The following is a 17,846-nucleotide window of genomic DNA, read 5'->3' as shown; positions in this document are numbered from 1 at the left end:
CTTTTCCCACCTTTGGGATTATCTTATGTTTATCTAGGGTTTTTAGTAATAATTAGGAAGAGGAAGAGGGAAAAGTATGTCTATTCCATCTTTCTGGAAACAGAATTCCTGTCATTTAACTTGCTATTTTTTTTTTTAATTGATCTCAGAGAGAGGAGGGGAGAGGGGGAGAGAGATAGAAACATCAATGATGAGAGAGAATCATTGATCAGCTGCCTCCTGCATGCCCCCAACTGGGGATTGAGTATGAAACCTGGACATGTGCCCTGACCAGGAATTGAACCAGGTTCTCCTGGTTCATAGGTCGACGCTCAACCACTGAGCCACACTGGCTGGGCTTAACTTATTTTTTAAAAGTTATATCTATATATCTGATTATGCAGGAAGAAAATCTGTGATACACAACAAACTGTTAATCAGTGGTTATTTCTGATTGAAGAACTTTATTTTATTGTTTTTTATATTGCCTAAGTAAAATGTGAATACACTCTCATTGTCTAAATGACAGAAAATACAAGTGTATAGAGTGCTTCAATACTGTGACAGTTGATCTGGTAGCTTTGACTGCTACTAAGTGACTAATGGGCAGGTAGTGTGTACAGTGTGTATATGCTGGACAAAGGGATGATTCATGTCCCATGTGGGATGGAGCAGGATGGTGTAAGATTTCATCATGCTACTCAGAATGACATGCAATTTAAAACTTATGAATTGTTTATTTTTGGAATTTTCCACTTAATATTTTTGGACTAATTTGTGAAAAGCAAAACCACGGATAAGGGGGGACCACTATGCATTATTGTTTGTATATACAGTGTAGTCACTTGTCTCTCAACATGTTCTTCTCATATGTGATTTACACACACACACACACACACACACATTTGTATGTAATTATATAAGTAAGATTATACTACATGTAATTCTGTAGTATTTTTCTGTTAACGTTGGGTCATTAAGATATTTTCATTCCATATAATATAGGTATACATTATTTTTTTTATGTCTGTATACTGTTTCTCCCTGTAGATAATACTCAGTTGATTCTGATCAGTCAATTGTCAGCAGTGGCTCTCAAATGGGCTTTGGCTCTAGAGAGTACTCTGGGCCAGAGACCCTGTGTAACCTTCTGTTGGGGACCCCAAGCGGTGGTTGGGAGTTAAATGGCTATTCTTAGCAGACTTGGTTTTCTCTGGTGACTCTTGGAATCAGTGCTAGTGGGAAGAGACTCCAGGAATAGGACTCAAGCAGTAAGTTCCTTTATGAAGTGTGGGGCCAGGATTGGCCAAGGCTTTAAAGTGAAAGGGACTTAGGAGTGTTGGGATGTAATTGACAGAGAACTGTTAAGGGCATCTGGTTCAGGTCAGTGGAACAAAGCAGGAAAGAGAGGAGAACCTTACCAGTTGTGGAAAGGAGTGAAAGTTTCTGTTAGGCCAGCAGTGGAGATGACTTCTTGCAGAGGTGAGGACTCATCTACGCACTCTCACGGGTTGGGCATTCATTAGTAGACACTGCCTGACATGTTATTTGCTATATGGAACTTAAAAATAAACATGATATTTGTTCTTTGATCTCACTACGTAGACAAAGTGAAATGCAATTCAGGTGGTTAGGAGAGTAAAAATGTAGAGATGTGCTAGATAATAAATTTTTGATGTGCTATATAATAAATTATTAAGAAACCCCCCAAAATGTAATCTTTTTCTATATCACTCTACAAATAGACATTTTGGATAAAGCCTTGCTCCAAAGATTAAATCACTTAGCAGTGTAAAACTGAACCCAGGTTTTCCAATTCATGTATTTTGGCATTCAGGGGGCATTCAGTCCAGTCCAGAGCATTATTACCAGGGCCATAGAGGCTGGAGAAATCATGATATTGCAAATAGCTTCATATGGCTAATTCAAGTAACTATTCAGTTTTCTCACTTCCTTTTTTTCTTTTTAAAGACCAAGAAAAGTATTCTGTCTGTACTTTGTGTTCTATTTCCTTAAAGAGTACTCAGGCATTTTAGCTATCAGCCAGTCATTTTTTAAAAAGACTTTTATTATGTTTTTGTTTAAAGAGTGTGTGGTTTGTGCCTCTTCCTCCCCCACCCCATCACTGACTGAAAAAAGTGCCAAGGCATTATTACTGCAGACTGACCCAGATTATTGATCGAGCTTTCAAGTTACAGGAAAGCCCCTGAATGCCAAAATACATGAATTGGAAAACCTGGGTTCAGTTTTACACTGCTAAGTGATTTAATCTTTGGAGCAAGGCTTTATCCAAAATGTCTATTTGTAGAGTGATATAGAAAAAGATTACATTTTGGGGGGTTTCTTAATAATTTATTATATAGCACATCAAAAATTTATTATCTAGCACATCTCTACATTTTTACTCTGCTTTGTTAAAGGCTATACCTAAATTATTGTTTCTCTCTCTATCTGTCTCTCTTTCTCACACACACACTCATGTTCTTTGTGATGGACTTATATATTACATTAAAACTCTGAAATATGCCTTAAAATAACATGGTATTTATTAACTTAATAAACTTATTGAATGAAGGCATTTTTACAGATATTGGATATATGAAGATGAATAACACATGGTCCCCACCCTTAAAGAAATAAATTATTGTTTAGAAGGGTAGAAGTATATGCCAGAGTATCTGGAAGATAACAGACAAAAAGAAGGTAAAATAGTTTTACTATGGGATGTGGGGATGCCTGGAAAAGCTTATTAGAGCTGAAGATTTTTGAGAGGGAGTTGTTCACTGTATAGGTGGAGAGGGGGCAGGGCTTGGGGGCATTCAGTCCAGTCCAGAGCATTATTACCAGGGCCATAGAGGCTGGAGAAATCATGATATTGCAAATAGCTTCATATGGCTAATGTGAAGGGTATTGTATAGAAGAGTGGGAGGACATGGTGCTAGTGAGTCAGGAGAGGTTGAATGTTATGCAGAAGGTTTTTAAATGGTTAATTAATATTAATAAAATCAGGGAAATATTATCTGGCAAGGAAGGGGAGGCAAGATTCCAGGTGGGGGATCAAATTGCATCTGCTAAAGAAATATAGATGGAAGTGCCATGGGCCCTAGACTCTCAAACTAAGTGATTAAAAATCAAAATGAGAATGAGGAGAATAAAGGTGGAGAATCAATAAGATACATGTATGGTAATGGAGAGGGAAGAATCAGTATGACTCCCAGATAATCTCTTTTGGGGGATTTTAAAAGATGCTGGTGGCCATTTGAGAAGAAGCTGTCTTAAGAAGGAATAATAATAAGTTTGATGTTTGAGACATCCAGTAAGATGTCTTTGGTAAGTAATTGGATCTGGAGCTCAGAATAAGAGTTTGTCTTCAAGGATTAAGAGTAATCATGATTGAATTTTTTGACACTATGGGGATAGATGTGATAATTTAGGAATTTAAGAAGAGAAGTATTAAAGATAAAACATGAACATTTTGGAGATGGGTCAGAAGGTTGAGAAGGAATGGTCTGAAAAAAATTCACTGAATTTGTTGGATACACTGATTATTGTTAATGGGAGTTTTAGTAGTGTGCTAGGAGTAAAAGATTGCAGACTAATTCTGTATATTATGTTTACTGAATTACAGGTTTAAGTATTTCATTAAAATTAAGAAATATTTAAAAGATACAGCTAAATTTAGAGAATTAATTAACCAACTCTTGTATACCCTCTGTAAAGTTTTTTAAAAACTTTATTTTAAAATAATTGTAGACTCATAGGAAGTTACAAAAAATAGTACAGAGACATCCTCCTCTATAACCTTTACTCAGCTTCCTCCATTCACTTGTTCTTTTTTAAATTTGTTTTGTTAATCCTTACCCAAGGATATTTTTTCCATTGATTTTTAGAGAGAACGAAGGGTGAGGGAGAGACAGAGAGAGAAACATCGATTAGTTGCCTCCATGCCCCGGCTGGGTACATGCCCTTGACCAGAATTGAACCCGAGACCCTTCATTTGGAGGGCCGACACTCTAACCACTGAGTGAGATTGGCTAGGACCACCTGCTCATTTTAACACATGTCCTGAAAAATGCTAATGTTTGGGATGGATTGTGGAACTATACAGGTAGTGTCGATTTGTATTCTGTTCCTCCGCATGGTGCAAATCTGGAGTTTTGATTTTCATAGGAGCCTCTCTGCCCACACTGGGAGCAGGGAAGATGGCAAGCTGCCTTGCTGTTTCTCAGGGCATATGGGTGGAGCTTCTCCAGCTTCCTTTTCACGTATTGAACAGACCTTTTGAGGATCTTGGCTCAAAATAGGGGTTTTACTTCCAGCTTTCCCTGAAAATAGACTCAAAATTAGGTCTTCTACTAGTATCTCTGTAGGCCAGTGTCCCCTGAGACTATGTTGGTGTCAGCTGGGACTTTAGGTCTTTGAGTTTCTTCTTTTCTGGCACCTAGAAATCTTCCCCTCCCCCTCTTTTTTAATCCTCACTGGAGAACATGTTTATTGATTTTACAGAGGAAAGGAGGGAGGGAGGGAGAAAGAGAGATACAGAGAAACAGAAACGTGGATTGGTTGCTTCCTGTATGTGCCTCAACCAGGGATGAACGTGCAACCTTTTGGTGTATGGGACAGCACTCCAACCAAGCCACCTGGCCAGGGCTCCCCCTTTTTAAATTCAGCTATACTAATTTTTCATGTTGATTTAGCATGTTAGTGAGTGTATTTGGGCACATGTATATAAGAGTCCAGTCTGCCTTACTGCTTGAATCAAAAGTCTAATAAATGCTTTCTTAATTTCTTATTTCTTAATTTTATTCTCTGCTTTGTCCACAAAAAGGATTTGAGGTCAGATTACATTACTCTCATTAAAAATATTATTTAGCCCTTGCTGGGTGGTTCAGTTGGTTGGAGCATCGTCCTGTATACCAAAGGTTGCAGGTTTGATCCCCAGGCGGGGTATGTACAGGAGGCAACTGATAGATGTTTCTCTCTCTCTCTCTCTCTCATCTCCTTTCTCTCTCTTTAGAATCAATAATAATAATAAAAACATATCCTTGGGTGAGGATTAAAATATATGTATATATTATTTATTTTTAAATGGATGATACATGAATGTTGTATGAAATTGGAAAGATAAAAAAGGGTATAAAAGTCTCCCTTTGCCCTGTTCCCTACTTCACCCAGTTTGCCTTCACAGGTACAACGAGATACTAGTCTCTTACCTATCCTAGAAATAGACTGTGCACTAGTTTTTGTTGTTGTTGTTTTTAAATATATTTTTAATTATTTATGGAGGGAGAGGAAGGGAGAGGGAGATAGAAACATCGATGAGAAACATTGATCGGCTGCCTCCTGCACGCCCCCTACTAGGGATGGAGCCCGCAACCTGGGTATGTGTCCTGACCAGAATTGAACCAGCAATCTCTTTGTGCATGGGTCAGTGCTCAACCACTGAGCAACACTGGAGGGGCACTTTAAAGGAGTGTGTATAATTTAATTTTGTAACCAGTGTTCAGGATTTTTTTTATCTGCTTGACAAGTAGCAATTGTAATTTTTTCTTTCCTGAGAGTTTTTGAGAGAGAATATTAACATTAATTATATGTTACATGTATGTTTTTATGTATATGAATGGATTATCTGTGTTTTAATTTTTGTTCACTTCAAAAATCCCTCAGAATGTGACAGAATCTGACAAAATAGTGTACACTGTTGGTTTGAATGTTTTAAGTTATATGGAATATTAAAATAATGGAACATTAGCCTTACTTTTTGGGAAGTAGTGAAAATGATATTTTAAGATACTGGAATCTTATTGAAACACATTGAAGATATCTTTCAAAATTGTTCTAATTACTAACCAGTAAATGCTATTGTTGCATATATGTGCAAATAATTGCTCAAAGAAGTGAGGGGTTCTGTCAAAGTTGAAGTCCTCCTTTTTAGGTTCCTTAGCCACTGTATATACTATTGATTGCCTGACTTCAGCTTGTGTCATGGAAGCCTATGATCTAATATGTTTTCTTCCTTAGATCAACCTCTCCACTTCTCCTACACCTGCACAGTTAATAAGCCGTTCCCAGGCTTCCAGTTCCACCAGCGGCAGTATTACCCAACAGACTATGTTACTAGGGAGTACCTCCCCTACCCTAACTGCAAGCCAAGCTCAAATGTATCTCCGAGCTCAAATGGTAAGATGTGAGCTACCAAATTTTTTTAGTGTTTAAGGACTTGAGAGAGATCAAAATATTTCTTGATTTGATGTAATAAGAGACATTTTAAATATTTAAGATATGTTTAACAAATTTTTATGTGCGTGTGCTCAGCTCTTGTACATTTATGTCATGAAAAATTCTTTTAATTGGTAGGCCTTCTTGGTGTTTCAAATAGTAACATGTGAAGCTGACAAATCTGTAACAGAGGAATGATTATCTTTTAATATCAGATTTCATACCTTTTTTCACATTTTAACATCTGAAACTGAGATGCATTTTATAATTGATGGCATCGTACAGTTATAATTGTACCTATAGTGATACATAAAACCATTGTATATCATTGACATCTCAGATTTGAAGAAGATTTGATGAAATTGTTAGAAATGTTAAAAACTTGGTTGTTAACTATAAGTTAGAATTTATATTGTGGCATCTTCTGAAATCAGGATTGAAGTTTCTGGTAATTTACCTGATGGTTCTGAGCTTTGGTTATTCCCATCTCAAATTTTGTAAGGTGATTTGTGTTCTTAAGCTCACTCTGATCTTTTATTAATATAGGAAGGTTAATTTGGCTATTCTGATTTCCTGATTTCACTGCTGAGCTTCTTTAAGAAATGCAGAAATTGGCTGACATTTATTTTATTTGATGTCTTTACATGTAGTTAGACAAAAACTTTGGCACTGGCATATATTTATTTACTTTTCTTTTTTTGTCCAGTGAACTGAATATATATCTGGATCCCCAGATCTGCACTAAAATTGCAAAGAAAGTTCCCCATCATATTTCTAATAGGAAACAGTGATATGACCCATCTACAGATTGTTCAGTAGACATTGCCATTTTTCCGCCATGAGCTCTTATTTAATTAATAATATGTTTCAGAATTAAGTGGAATGAACCATTTGAAATGGTTGTAATTTGACTATTTTTGACCCCTTGGCAGTTTCATATGGTTCAAATTAATTAGAACATCTCTTTAGGTTTAGTGCTTTCAGTTGTTTGTACTAGAAATTAACTTCTTGTGAATGTTATATTTTTTTTGTTTAATTCACTTAAATTTACCAGTAATATACTATAAAGAACTGAAATATAAAAGATTCCTTAATTGATCATTTTAATTTAAACAGGAATGGTTTTTGAGGAATTGAATAACTCGATGCAATTTTGAAATAGAGTATTTACACATTCTTGGAAATAACTGTCATAATTTACTAAATTGGATTGAATAATCACTGAATAGATTGTATTACCTTTTTAAATTAATGGCATTCTGTTTCAGTATTGAATAAAACAGTTGAAAAGAGATGGTGATTATTAGTAAATAAATCAAGTATGTCTTTCCTTCCTTTATTATTATTTTTTATGTAAAGCTATTTTTGCAAGCTGTTATTGAATTTTGACATGTTCTGGTATTTACATTTAGAATGAATTTTTCTTTATAGATGGTTTTTAAATCAAGAGCAATCTAGATTTGTACTATAGATCCTATGTAGCTGAGTGAAATATTGTAGTGTAGTATATGGCATAGTTAGCTTTTATGGTAAAGAGGACTGAAAAGACTTCTGGGAGTTTCTTTATGTGTTTCTTTAATTTGCATTCAAGAGCAGTGACTATGGTTTATGGTTGTCTATTGTAACCTAAGTTTTAGGAATCCTACCACGGTAGTTTTGAGTTGGGAGAAATCTATAATAATAAAAGCATAATATGCTAATTAGGCCAGACAGCTGAACAACCTTTCGGATGTCCTTCTGGATGACCTTCCCGAACCACCAGTGGGCGGGGGGTGGAGCCAGCAAGCCTGCGCCGCCAGGCCAGCCATGGCAGTCCCGGTGCCAAGCCTTCTGCAGAGGCAGGGGTGGAGGGGACAAGGGACGGCACAGTCCCAGAGCCTCTGCAGAGGTGGGAAAGGGCTCGACTGCAGCATCTCAACCTCCCACGGCCCCTCCCCTGGCCAGCCTGGCCCCAGATCGCGTCCACCCCCCCATCAGTGGGAGGGGGGGCGGGGTCAGTGCTAAGGAGCAGTGAGCCTGGCTTCTGGTTGAGTGAGAAAAAACCCCCCCCCACCACCACCACCTTCCCCCTCCCACCCCCGTGCTCAGTCAGAAGCCAGGCTCACAGGCTCAGGGCTGGTGTGAGCCTCTCCTGCCTCCATGGCAGGCGGGTGGTAAGGAGTGAGAGTTCCTGGACTGCCAGAGCCCCGGACTGTGAAAGGGATGTCTGAGTGCCAGCTTAGGCCTGATCCCCGGGGGGGTCCTGGACTGCGAGAGGGCACAGGCCAGGCTGAGGGACAACCCCCCACCCCCCCAGCCTAGTTTAAGTATAATAGTTTATTTGGTATGAGGATTTCATATTACCAAAATACATATTCCTTTTTGAACACTGATTTATTTTTCTCTTCACCAGAATCATGAACTGTTTCAAAAATGTTTATGATTTTTTTTTAGTTCTCTATATCAGAAACTTCTCTGTCATGTAAAACCTTTTTTTGCTTAAGAGGGAATCCTAAATTGCATTGTCTTTCTGTCATGAATTTCAGTCTCCCTTGCCTGCTATACATTGTGTGTGAGACATGTTCTTTTGTCTTAGAGAATTTTTTTTTTTTTTTGGTTTTTCTGTCTGTACAGCTGATTTTCACACCCGCTACCACTGTGGCTGCTGTACAGTCTGACATTCCTGTTGTCTCGTCGTCATCGTCATCTTCCTGTCAGTCTGCAGCTACTCAGGTGAGCTTGTCTAGCTTCATAACGTGGTGCTTGAGGTCTGGATCTTCAGGTTAAAGATAAACATACATTGGAGTTTAAGTAACTGATCGTTTTAGTGCTCTTTGTCATACATTTCAGATTGAAATTTAGTAAAACACTATAAGAATTTCAAGAAAATTGTTTTTTCTTCTATGGAAATTATAATGCCATTAAACATGGATGTTTAGGTTATTTGACATAAATGAAAATGAGTTTTCGATATGACATTGTGTTTAGTTCTATTGTATAGCAGATTTATTTTTTGTTATGTGAGATGCATTCTTTTGTGTAGATTTCTTTGCAAGCAGCTATGTAATAACTAAGTCAAGATGGATTTTAATATTAAAAATGAATTAAATTGGGTAAGTTTTAAATTAAAAAAATAGAATATTACTTTGTTTAGTACTATGGAAAAAGTGAGCCTTAATTTTCTCCTCATGTAAGTTACAAAAATAAATAGAAGTAGAATATAGACCTAAAGGTAACAGCTGAAAGTACAAAACATGTAGAAGAAGAAACAGGAAATATCTTCACAACTTTATGGTGGAGAAAGCTTTCTTAGGTCACAAAAAGCACTAACCATAAAAGAAAATAAGAGTTTATCAAAATTAAAAATTGTTCTCAAAAGACATTGTTACAAAAATGAAGAAGCAAGTCACAGAAAATGTTCACAATACATATATCTGACAAAGGACTTGTATTCAGAAAATGCAAAGTATGCTTACAACTCAGTAATAATATGAGCAATTCAGTTAAAATTGGGGGAAAGATTTGAACACTTCACAAAAGAAGATATACAAAAGGTCGACAAGCACATGAAAAAATGCTCAGCATCATTAATCATTATAGAAATGTAAATCAAAACCACAATGAGTATCACCACACATTCACTAGAATGGCTGAAATGAAGGAGACTGATTCTGGAGAATGTGGAGCAGCCATATTCTCAAAACATTGCTGGTGAGGATGTAAAGTGGTACAACCACTTTGGAAAACAGTTTGTCAGTTCATTATAAAGTTAAACATATGCTTAACATGTGACCCAGCAATTGTACTTTTAGATGTTTACTGTGAGAGATTTGAAAACATATATCCTTATAAAGATATGTAAACAAATGTTCATAGCAGCTCTATTCAGCCCCAAACTGGAAACAACCAATGTTCTTTAACTGGTGAATGTACAAATTGTGGGATATTACTCGGAAATTAAAAAATATTAAAAAAAACTAATGCATCTCAGAAACATTATAATTTGCCCGGCCAGCGTGGTTCAGTGGTTAAGTGTCTACCCGTAAACCAGGAGGTCACAGTTCAATTCTTGGTCAGGGCACATGCCCAGGTTGTGGGCTCAATTCCCAGTGGGAGGTGTGCAGAAGGCAGCTGATCCATGATTCTCTCTCATCATTGATGTCTCTCTCTCTCTCTCTCTCTTCCTCTCTCTCTCTATATATATCCCTCTCCTTTCCTTTATCTGAAATCAATAAAAAAATTGAAAAAGAAATATTATAATTCACAAAAGAGGCCAGACACCAGAGTGTCCATACTCTGATTTATTTATATGAAATTCCAGAACAGGCAAAACTAATCTATAGGGAAAGAAATTGGATTGGTGGTACCAGGGTCAGAAGGTAGGGGAGATTGATAATGGAAGGGGCATGAGTGAACTTTCTGGGTGATGAAAATATTCTATATCTTGATTGGAGTGGTGGTAATATGTTGTATAGATACGTCAAAATTCACTGAATTGGTTCATTCATTTTATTGAATGTAAGTTACACCTCAGTAAATTTGGTAAAAATGAATGAGTAAATTTTAAATTAAAACAATTGAGTAGAATATTACTTTTTCCATAGAAATTAGTATATCTTAGGATCATCCTTGGCTTCTTATTTTTTTTTTAAATCTATTTTTATTGGTTTCGGAGAGGAAGGGAGGGGCTGGGGGGAGAAACATTAATGATGAGGGGGAATCACCGATCAGCTGCCTCCTGCACACACCCCACCCTGGGGATGGAGCCCGCAACCTGGGCATGTGCTCTGACCGGCAATCGAACCGTGACCTCCTAGTTCATAGGTCGACGCTCAACCACTGAGCCACGCCGCCGGGCAGCTTCTTATTTTTAATTTAATAGTCTCAGTCTTCTGGTAAAAAGCAAAAAATGAGATAGTAATAGTATTCTTTGTTACTTTTCATAGATCTCTTTACATTATATTTTATTTAATAATAAAGGCCAATTTTAATATATTAATATATAAAGATGTTGACCAATTAAATTCACGTTTTTCCTAACGGCTCTGTGATCCTCCACAATTCCTGAACTTCGTTAGACTTTAGTTTCCATGTTTACAAAATGAGACCTTTGTTTTTATTAACTTTAAGATTTTTTTCAGCTCTAAACTTTTTTTTACAAATGTCTCTTTGTGAAATGGATTTGTTGAAATAATGATTTTGCTGTTTGTTTTTTAAATATATTTTTATTGATTTCAGAGAGGAAGGAAGGAGAGAGATAGAAATATCAATGATGAGAGAGAATCATTAATCAGCTGCCTCCTACACTCCCCCCTACCGGGGATTGAGCCCACAACCTGGGGCATGTGTCCTGACCAGGAATCAAACTGTGACCTCCTGGTTCATAGGTCAATGTTCAACCACTGAGCAACACCATCTGGGCTGTTTTTGTTTTTTTTAAAACCTAATAAGCTAGACCATTATCAACTTCCAGAATATTTTCTATTTTATTTTTTATTTATATTTTGTTCCAACTGAAATTTTAATTGATTTACAAGATGTATACAATAAAACAAGATAAAATAAATGTAAAGCCTGCCAGAAAAAGTCACAAATAAAAGAAAGTGGCATGGAGGTAGGAGTGAGGAGGCTATTCAGATTATATTCATGGACTTAATTTCAACTCCCACTTCAGTTACTTAATAGTTGTGTGGCTTTAGACAAGTTACTAAACATCTGTAATAGTCATACATACTTCCAGGGTGGGTTGAAGAATGAGTAATATGTATGTGTCTAGAACATTATAGGCACTCGTTAGTATCTTTTTTTGCAAGTGGGGGAACAGGAAGACCTCAGTTCAAATTCTGACTTCAGCAACTGTTACCAGCTTTGTCACTTGCTAGTTGATTGATTTTGGACAAGGTCATAGTGTAGCATAGTGTATAAGTTTGGACTCTGAAGCCAGGTTCTCTGGGTTCAAATACATGCTCTACCACTTTCTTATTGGATATCCTTAATCTCTTGCTTCAGTTTCAACAATATAAAATAAAACAAATATTTATAAAATAATTATAATGCTTATTTTATAGGTTTGTAGTGAGGACTAAATATGTTAATAAATGAAAAACAACAATGTTTCATACATAGTAAGCATTCACTAAATATTAGCTTTTATTACTACCTTTTCAAGGCCTCAGTTTCTTCACTGTAAACTAGAAATGATAGCTCAAAGTTGTTATAAGGAATACATGAGACAATAATTATAAAGTACTTAGTATTCTGCCTGACACATTAGATATCACATGCCACTAATTACTATTTTTGTTATATATTGTCTAAAGATGAGTCACAAATTTGGTACTTAGCTTTGAAGTAGCTAATAGTGAAGAAACACAACCATCTAAAAGATTGACAGTTTGCAAGGTAAAATAAATGAGTTAGGAAAATATAACTAACATGCTCTCTAGAGCACAATCTGTCTTGTGTGGTCTCATGGAGAAAACATATTACAGTGTCTTTAATAGTATAATGAACATAGTAATTTACAAAAGTGACTTCAGTTTGATGTGACACAGGTATGAGGCTTTGTGATAATATGACTTAATTGAAAGGTAGACTTTGAGGAGCCTTTAGAAATTTCTCTACAAATGTTTTTCTCTTCTGTGCTTTTGAAATGGCAGTGAGGGAGATTGGAAGTGGTAAGTGATGGTAATACTTTGAATATTCCAGTGGTAACTTTCTTCAAGTTCAGGGCTCTTAGTTTTGAAAAATTTGTGCTTCACTTTGTTAATTTTAAAGCTCATATTTTCAGTTTTTAAAATAATTAGTGTGTAATTGAGAACTACCAAATTTCAAGTTTTATTTTAGTACTCTTTTTAAGTGATAGAAGCCAGCATAATAGTTCATTTTTCCTTAGTAGTAAAATTTATTTATAGCATATTGTGAAAAAAATAAGAAATTCAGAGTATTTTACTCTTATTTACTATTTTAAATGTTCTATCCCTCCTCTCCACCTTTTTTTCAGAAAATTTTTTTTCACAAAGATATCCCAGAACTAAAAATATGTTTGTAGAAGAGTAAGAAATCTTACTTGCCATGGCTATCTGGGGAATGCTGTGAGAATTGAGAAGAAAACAGCCCTTTGGATTTAAAATCTAGAAACTCGGCTCTGTTGCCGCCAATGTGATATTAACTCTTAGTTTCCTCATCGGCAAAGAAGAGATGCTGCTGTAATTCACAAAGTATTTCTTAGATTGAAATAGAACAATCAGTGTGAGAGTATTTGGGTAATCCACTATAAAAATGTAAGGTGTGAAATTAGCAAAAATACTTCACGTGAAATTAGCAAAAATACTTCACGTGAAATTTAGAATTTTTCAAAAGTCAGAAAAGTTTCCATAATTTGATCATAGTGTTCGTTTAGATAAAATAAAAGTTGGACTTGAGTACACTGATATTCTTTATTTAGAAAGGGTGTGTTTTCTTCAAAAGTGAGGCTCTGTCAAGGAAATCTGACTATGTGATCTTCCTATTAATAGCTAAATTAACTTTGTAATATACTTTAGAAGTATAGTTTAAAAGCTTGAAATGTAATATTTAAGCCAAAATGACCACAGATAGGTATTATAGCCATAGTGTAAAATTTATCTATTCATATAAATAATATATAGTATAATATATAATATACTAGAGACCCGTTGCACGAAGAGATTCGTGCAATAGGCCTTCTCTTCCCCTGGCTGCCAGCACCGGTTTTCCTCCGGCACCCAGGCCTTCGCTCCGGACGGAGCCTTCAGTCTTCACCGCTTCCCCACTACATATGCAAATTAACCGCCATCTTTGTTGGGTTAATTTGCATACTCTCCTGATTGGCTGGTGATTGTAGTGGAGGGACGGTTAATTTACATGTTTGTCTATTATTAGGCAAGATAAAATGCACACTTTATTTTTTGCATTACATTTCAGTATTCCAGAAAACAAAAAAAAAATTTAGAAGAAAAGAGTGTATTATTTTATAGAAATGGACTGTTGCAGGTTTTAGGGTTCATTGTGTCAAATCTTCATTTACATTGTTAATATATATACTTTTCATTTGAAGGAAATTTTTCAAATTTTCAAGATTTTATTTATTTATTTATTTATTTATTTATTTTTTTAAATATATTTTATTGATTTTTTACAGAGAGGAAGGGAGAGAGATAGAGAGTTAGAAACATCGATGAGAGAGAAACATCGATCAGCTGCCTCCTGCACATCTCCTACTGGGGATGTGCACGCAACCCAGGTACATGCCCTTGACCGGAATCGAACCTGGGACCCTTCAGTCCGCAGGCCGACGCTCTATCCACTGAGCCAAACCGGTTTTGGCAAATTTTCAAGATTTTAAAATAAGTATCACTAGATATTTGTTGAGATTTTTTTTAGTAAAATATGAACAGGTTTTAATGTTAGCCTAAGAAAAAATGTAATATATATGAAATATATATGTGTAATATATATTTCAGAATCAGATACAGAAAAATACCTCCGACTTGTGGAGCTTCTGTCATGTCTGCAATACAGAACTGTGGGAGTACAAACATGAATGTCAGAGATGGGAGCGTGCCAAACAGAGCCTCCATATTTCACAGACACAGACATGAGTAATTCTAAAATAAGCTAGACATTAGGCAGTGCTGTAGGCCAGTATGACCCAAATTCCATGAGAAAAGCATTAGATAGGAGAGGAGAAATTATTTCTATCCAGGGGCTTTTAGGGAGGATTCTTTGGGATTTTTACTGGGCCTTGAAAGAGCGCTGAGGAAGAATGGCATTTGAGGCAAGAGGAGCTTGAGCAAGGACTGTACATGAAGGAAGTGCAAGGTAGTTTGGAAAAGGGCAAGTAGAACAGTATGGCTAGAATATGAGTATGATGGACTGGAGTAGTGGAAAATGGGGCTTGAAGTGATTTGGGCCTTGACTTTGAGAAACCTGGATTTTAGCACATTTTATTTTTTGCATTAAATTTCAATAATAGTTTTTAGTCCACTTATATTGCTATGAAATATTTGACAAAAATCAGAGAAGATGCTCCATATGGTCTCACTTAGAAGATTCTTTCAATAGCTTAGAATAGAACTGATGAAAACCTCAGCTGCCCTGAAACATTTGTTTAGCACCTGCTATTGGCTGATCACTGCATTTGTCACCTGGATCTAAGATAATGTATAGCCTTTGAGCATCAGTTAATAATATAGTTGTAGAGACAGAACACACATGAAACTGAAGAACATTTATGAAGCGCAATATATCATTTACTTTGTCACTTCAGAATCTCTTTTACTTTAGTTTCCCTCCCGGGGCTAGTGCTGGCATAAATGTATTTGGTTCATTCATTCCAGATAGGCAAAAACTTGGGCAGCTATTGGAGAGGCATATTCTGCCTGGCTATTTAGAAATGTTATAAACTTCACGTGACTGTAATTGGATGATCCTTGCCACCATCCAGACTGGCAGTATGTTTAGAATAGCACTGGGTATAGATAGGAGCTGTCACAGAAACCATTTCAAGGCCATACACAATCTTTTCAGTTCATTAGATCTGGTTCTCAAAGGCAAGTGAGTGTTCCATACAACAGCAACAACATATAACAAACATCTTTAAAAAGGAGTTAAAGGAAAATGATTTTTATAATTACCATAGTTGGGTAGATGATTTGATGAATTCGTTTTCTTACTAGTACAAGATTAGTGCTCCCTTATAATCTCTATAGAGCTGATAACTTTTTTGTTTTTTTTTCTTATACTTACTAAGACAGCAGTATTGTATCCACACTCTCTAATTATGTAAGTTTATGAGGTACTTGTAACCTTAAAATGTTTCACAGTCCTGGCATGGTACAGCCAGTCTGAGGTTGTAGGAATTGCTCATTCTTCCCTACACACCTTGGGCTCCCCCACTGCTGCATCTTTGCTCAAGTATTCCCCTTTACTTGGAATGACCTTCCACTTTCTCCTTCTCTTTGGCTGTCTCAAAGCTGGTAATAATTTGAAAATGCAGTATGTTGCAGAGTAATTTATTCATAGTTCAAAGTTCATATATATATATATTTTCCATTTTTATTGAGTTCTTAATGATTCTTCCCCTTAGTGTCTTTTTTAAAAATTCACTTAGTACTTAAGATTTGATTACTTAGAATAATAACTCCCCTTTCTTACAGGATTAATCAATTGTTTCAAGTGCTTGGAGCTTTATGAAAAGCATAATATAAATGTATTGTCGTTATTACTATAATGTAATGATTACCACATGAATTAATACCATCTATTTCATCCCTATTTTTTGTTATGTGGTTCTTTAGGTTCAGAATTTAACATTACGCAGCCAGAAGTTGGGTGTGTTATCTAGCTCACAGAATGGTCCACCAAAAAGCACTAGTCAAACTCAGTCATTGACAATTTGTCATAACAAAACAACAGTGACCAGTTCTAAAATCAGCCAACGAGATCCTTCTCCAGAAAGTGTTAGAAAAGGAGAAAGTCCAAGTCTGGAATCACGAAGCACAGCTGTCACACGGACATCAAGTATTCACCAGTTAATAGCACCAGGTGGGATAACACCTTTGTTGAAAATAGTTGCATTATTCATTTTCTTAGCAGGCAGAGAAAAACAAAAGATGTCTATTACTTGAATAAGAATGATAATTTTAAAGCATTTTAAAATGTGAATTTCATGAGTAAAAAAAAACATTTCAATATTGTAGCTTGAAGAAAGAGAAATCAAAAGAGCCTAATAGCTAAAACAAATTATAATAATAAAATGGATTTTGGGGGGTCAGTTGACATTTGATTAACATCTTCAGTATGTGCTAGTTCCTACTATAGCAATAAAACCTTTTAGCTTAAAAAACAAGATTTGTGTGTAGTTCATTTAATATGCTTTAGTGGAACAAAATTAAAAGCCTTTAAAATTTTTTTTTTGTTTAAAATTGTCATTAGTGGGAGGAATTTATCACTTTCCAAAAATAAGATTATGCACAATTATTTTCTTTACCACATTGCTTTTTTCCATCTTGGATTTCATCTTTAAGAGGAAGATGTCAGGGAGTCGACTAAGTTATTTTCATTCTCATCAAACTTTGAATCCCATGTGCATTCCTGCTATCTACAGATAATCTTGCTTTACAGTTCTCAGGCTGAAAATGTTGGGGCATTCCTGCTATCTACAGATAATCTTGCTTTACGGTTCTCAGGCTGAAAATGTTGGGGCTATCTCGAGTGAGTTTTCTTACCATCTCTTCTATTCATCTCAGAATTTGTCAATGTTGAACTTTCTTCACTTCTGATAAGATAAGGAATTATCTGCTTTCCTCTTTAAAGTTAGCAGTATTTGCTTGTGTCATTGATTGCATCATTTTTACTGGCTCCCGTCATAGTTATTATTGCATCTTCTGTCTCCCTCATGCTGGATATTTTTCCTTTGCTTCTCCAGCATACTTAGGTCTCTCTAACCTTAATATATATGCATATGTTTTTATAGCCGTGTAATTATAATTATTGTTTATTGAAAGTGTGTGTGTGTGTGTGTGTGTGTGAGAGAGAGAGAGAGAGAGAGAGAGAGGGATGGAGAGATGTACTGGGTCACATATGTTTTATTTTTAAAAAAATTTTCCTTTCATCCAACCTCATCAAGGAAGCAACTTCTTTCTATC

The 17,846-nt window shown here is 35.9% G+C and overlaps 1 protein-coding gene across 6 annotated transcripts in view; it reads left to right on the top strand.

The window, feature by feature from the left end:
- PHC3 (polyhomeotic homolog 3 (Drosophila)) overlaps positions 1-17,846 on the top strand; it is a 64,648-nt gene that overhangs the window by 10,623 nt on the left and 36,179 nt on the right. For 4 of the 6 annotated variants that reach the window (XR_001360657.1, XM_014533563.1, XM_014533564.1 and 1 more), the window contains exons 4-6: positions 6,001-6,159; positions 8,812-8,910; positions 16,497-16,743. Coding sequence is in view for 5 of the 6 variants with exons in the window: in XM_014533563.1 (XP_014389049.1) it covers positions 6,001-6,159; positions 8,812-8,910; positions 16,497-16,743 (505 nt within the window). In the remaining variant the exon portion in view is untranslated. The remainder of the gene's footprint in view (positions 1-6,000; positions 6,160-8,811; positions 8,911-16,496; positions 16,744-17,846) is intronic. The other 2 variants (XM_014533565.1, XM_014533566.1) reach the window with 1 other exon arrangement.

Source organism: Myotis brandtii, unplaced genomic scaffold (genome assembly GCF_000412655.1).
Source record: "Myotis brandtii unplaced genomic scaffold, ASM41265v1 scaffold99, whole genome shotgun sequence".
Taxonomy (NCBI): Eukaryota; Metazoa; Chordata; class Mammalia; order Chiroptera; family Vespertilionidae; genus Myotis; species Myotis brandtii.
This window is presented reverse-complemented; position numbering and strand designations above follow the sequence as displayed.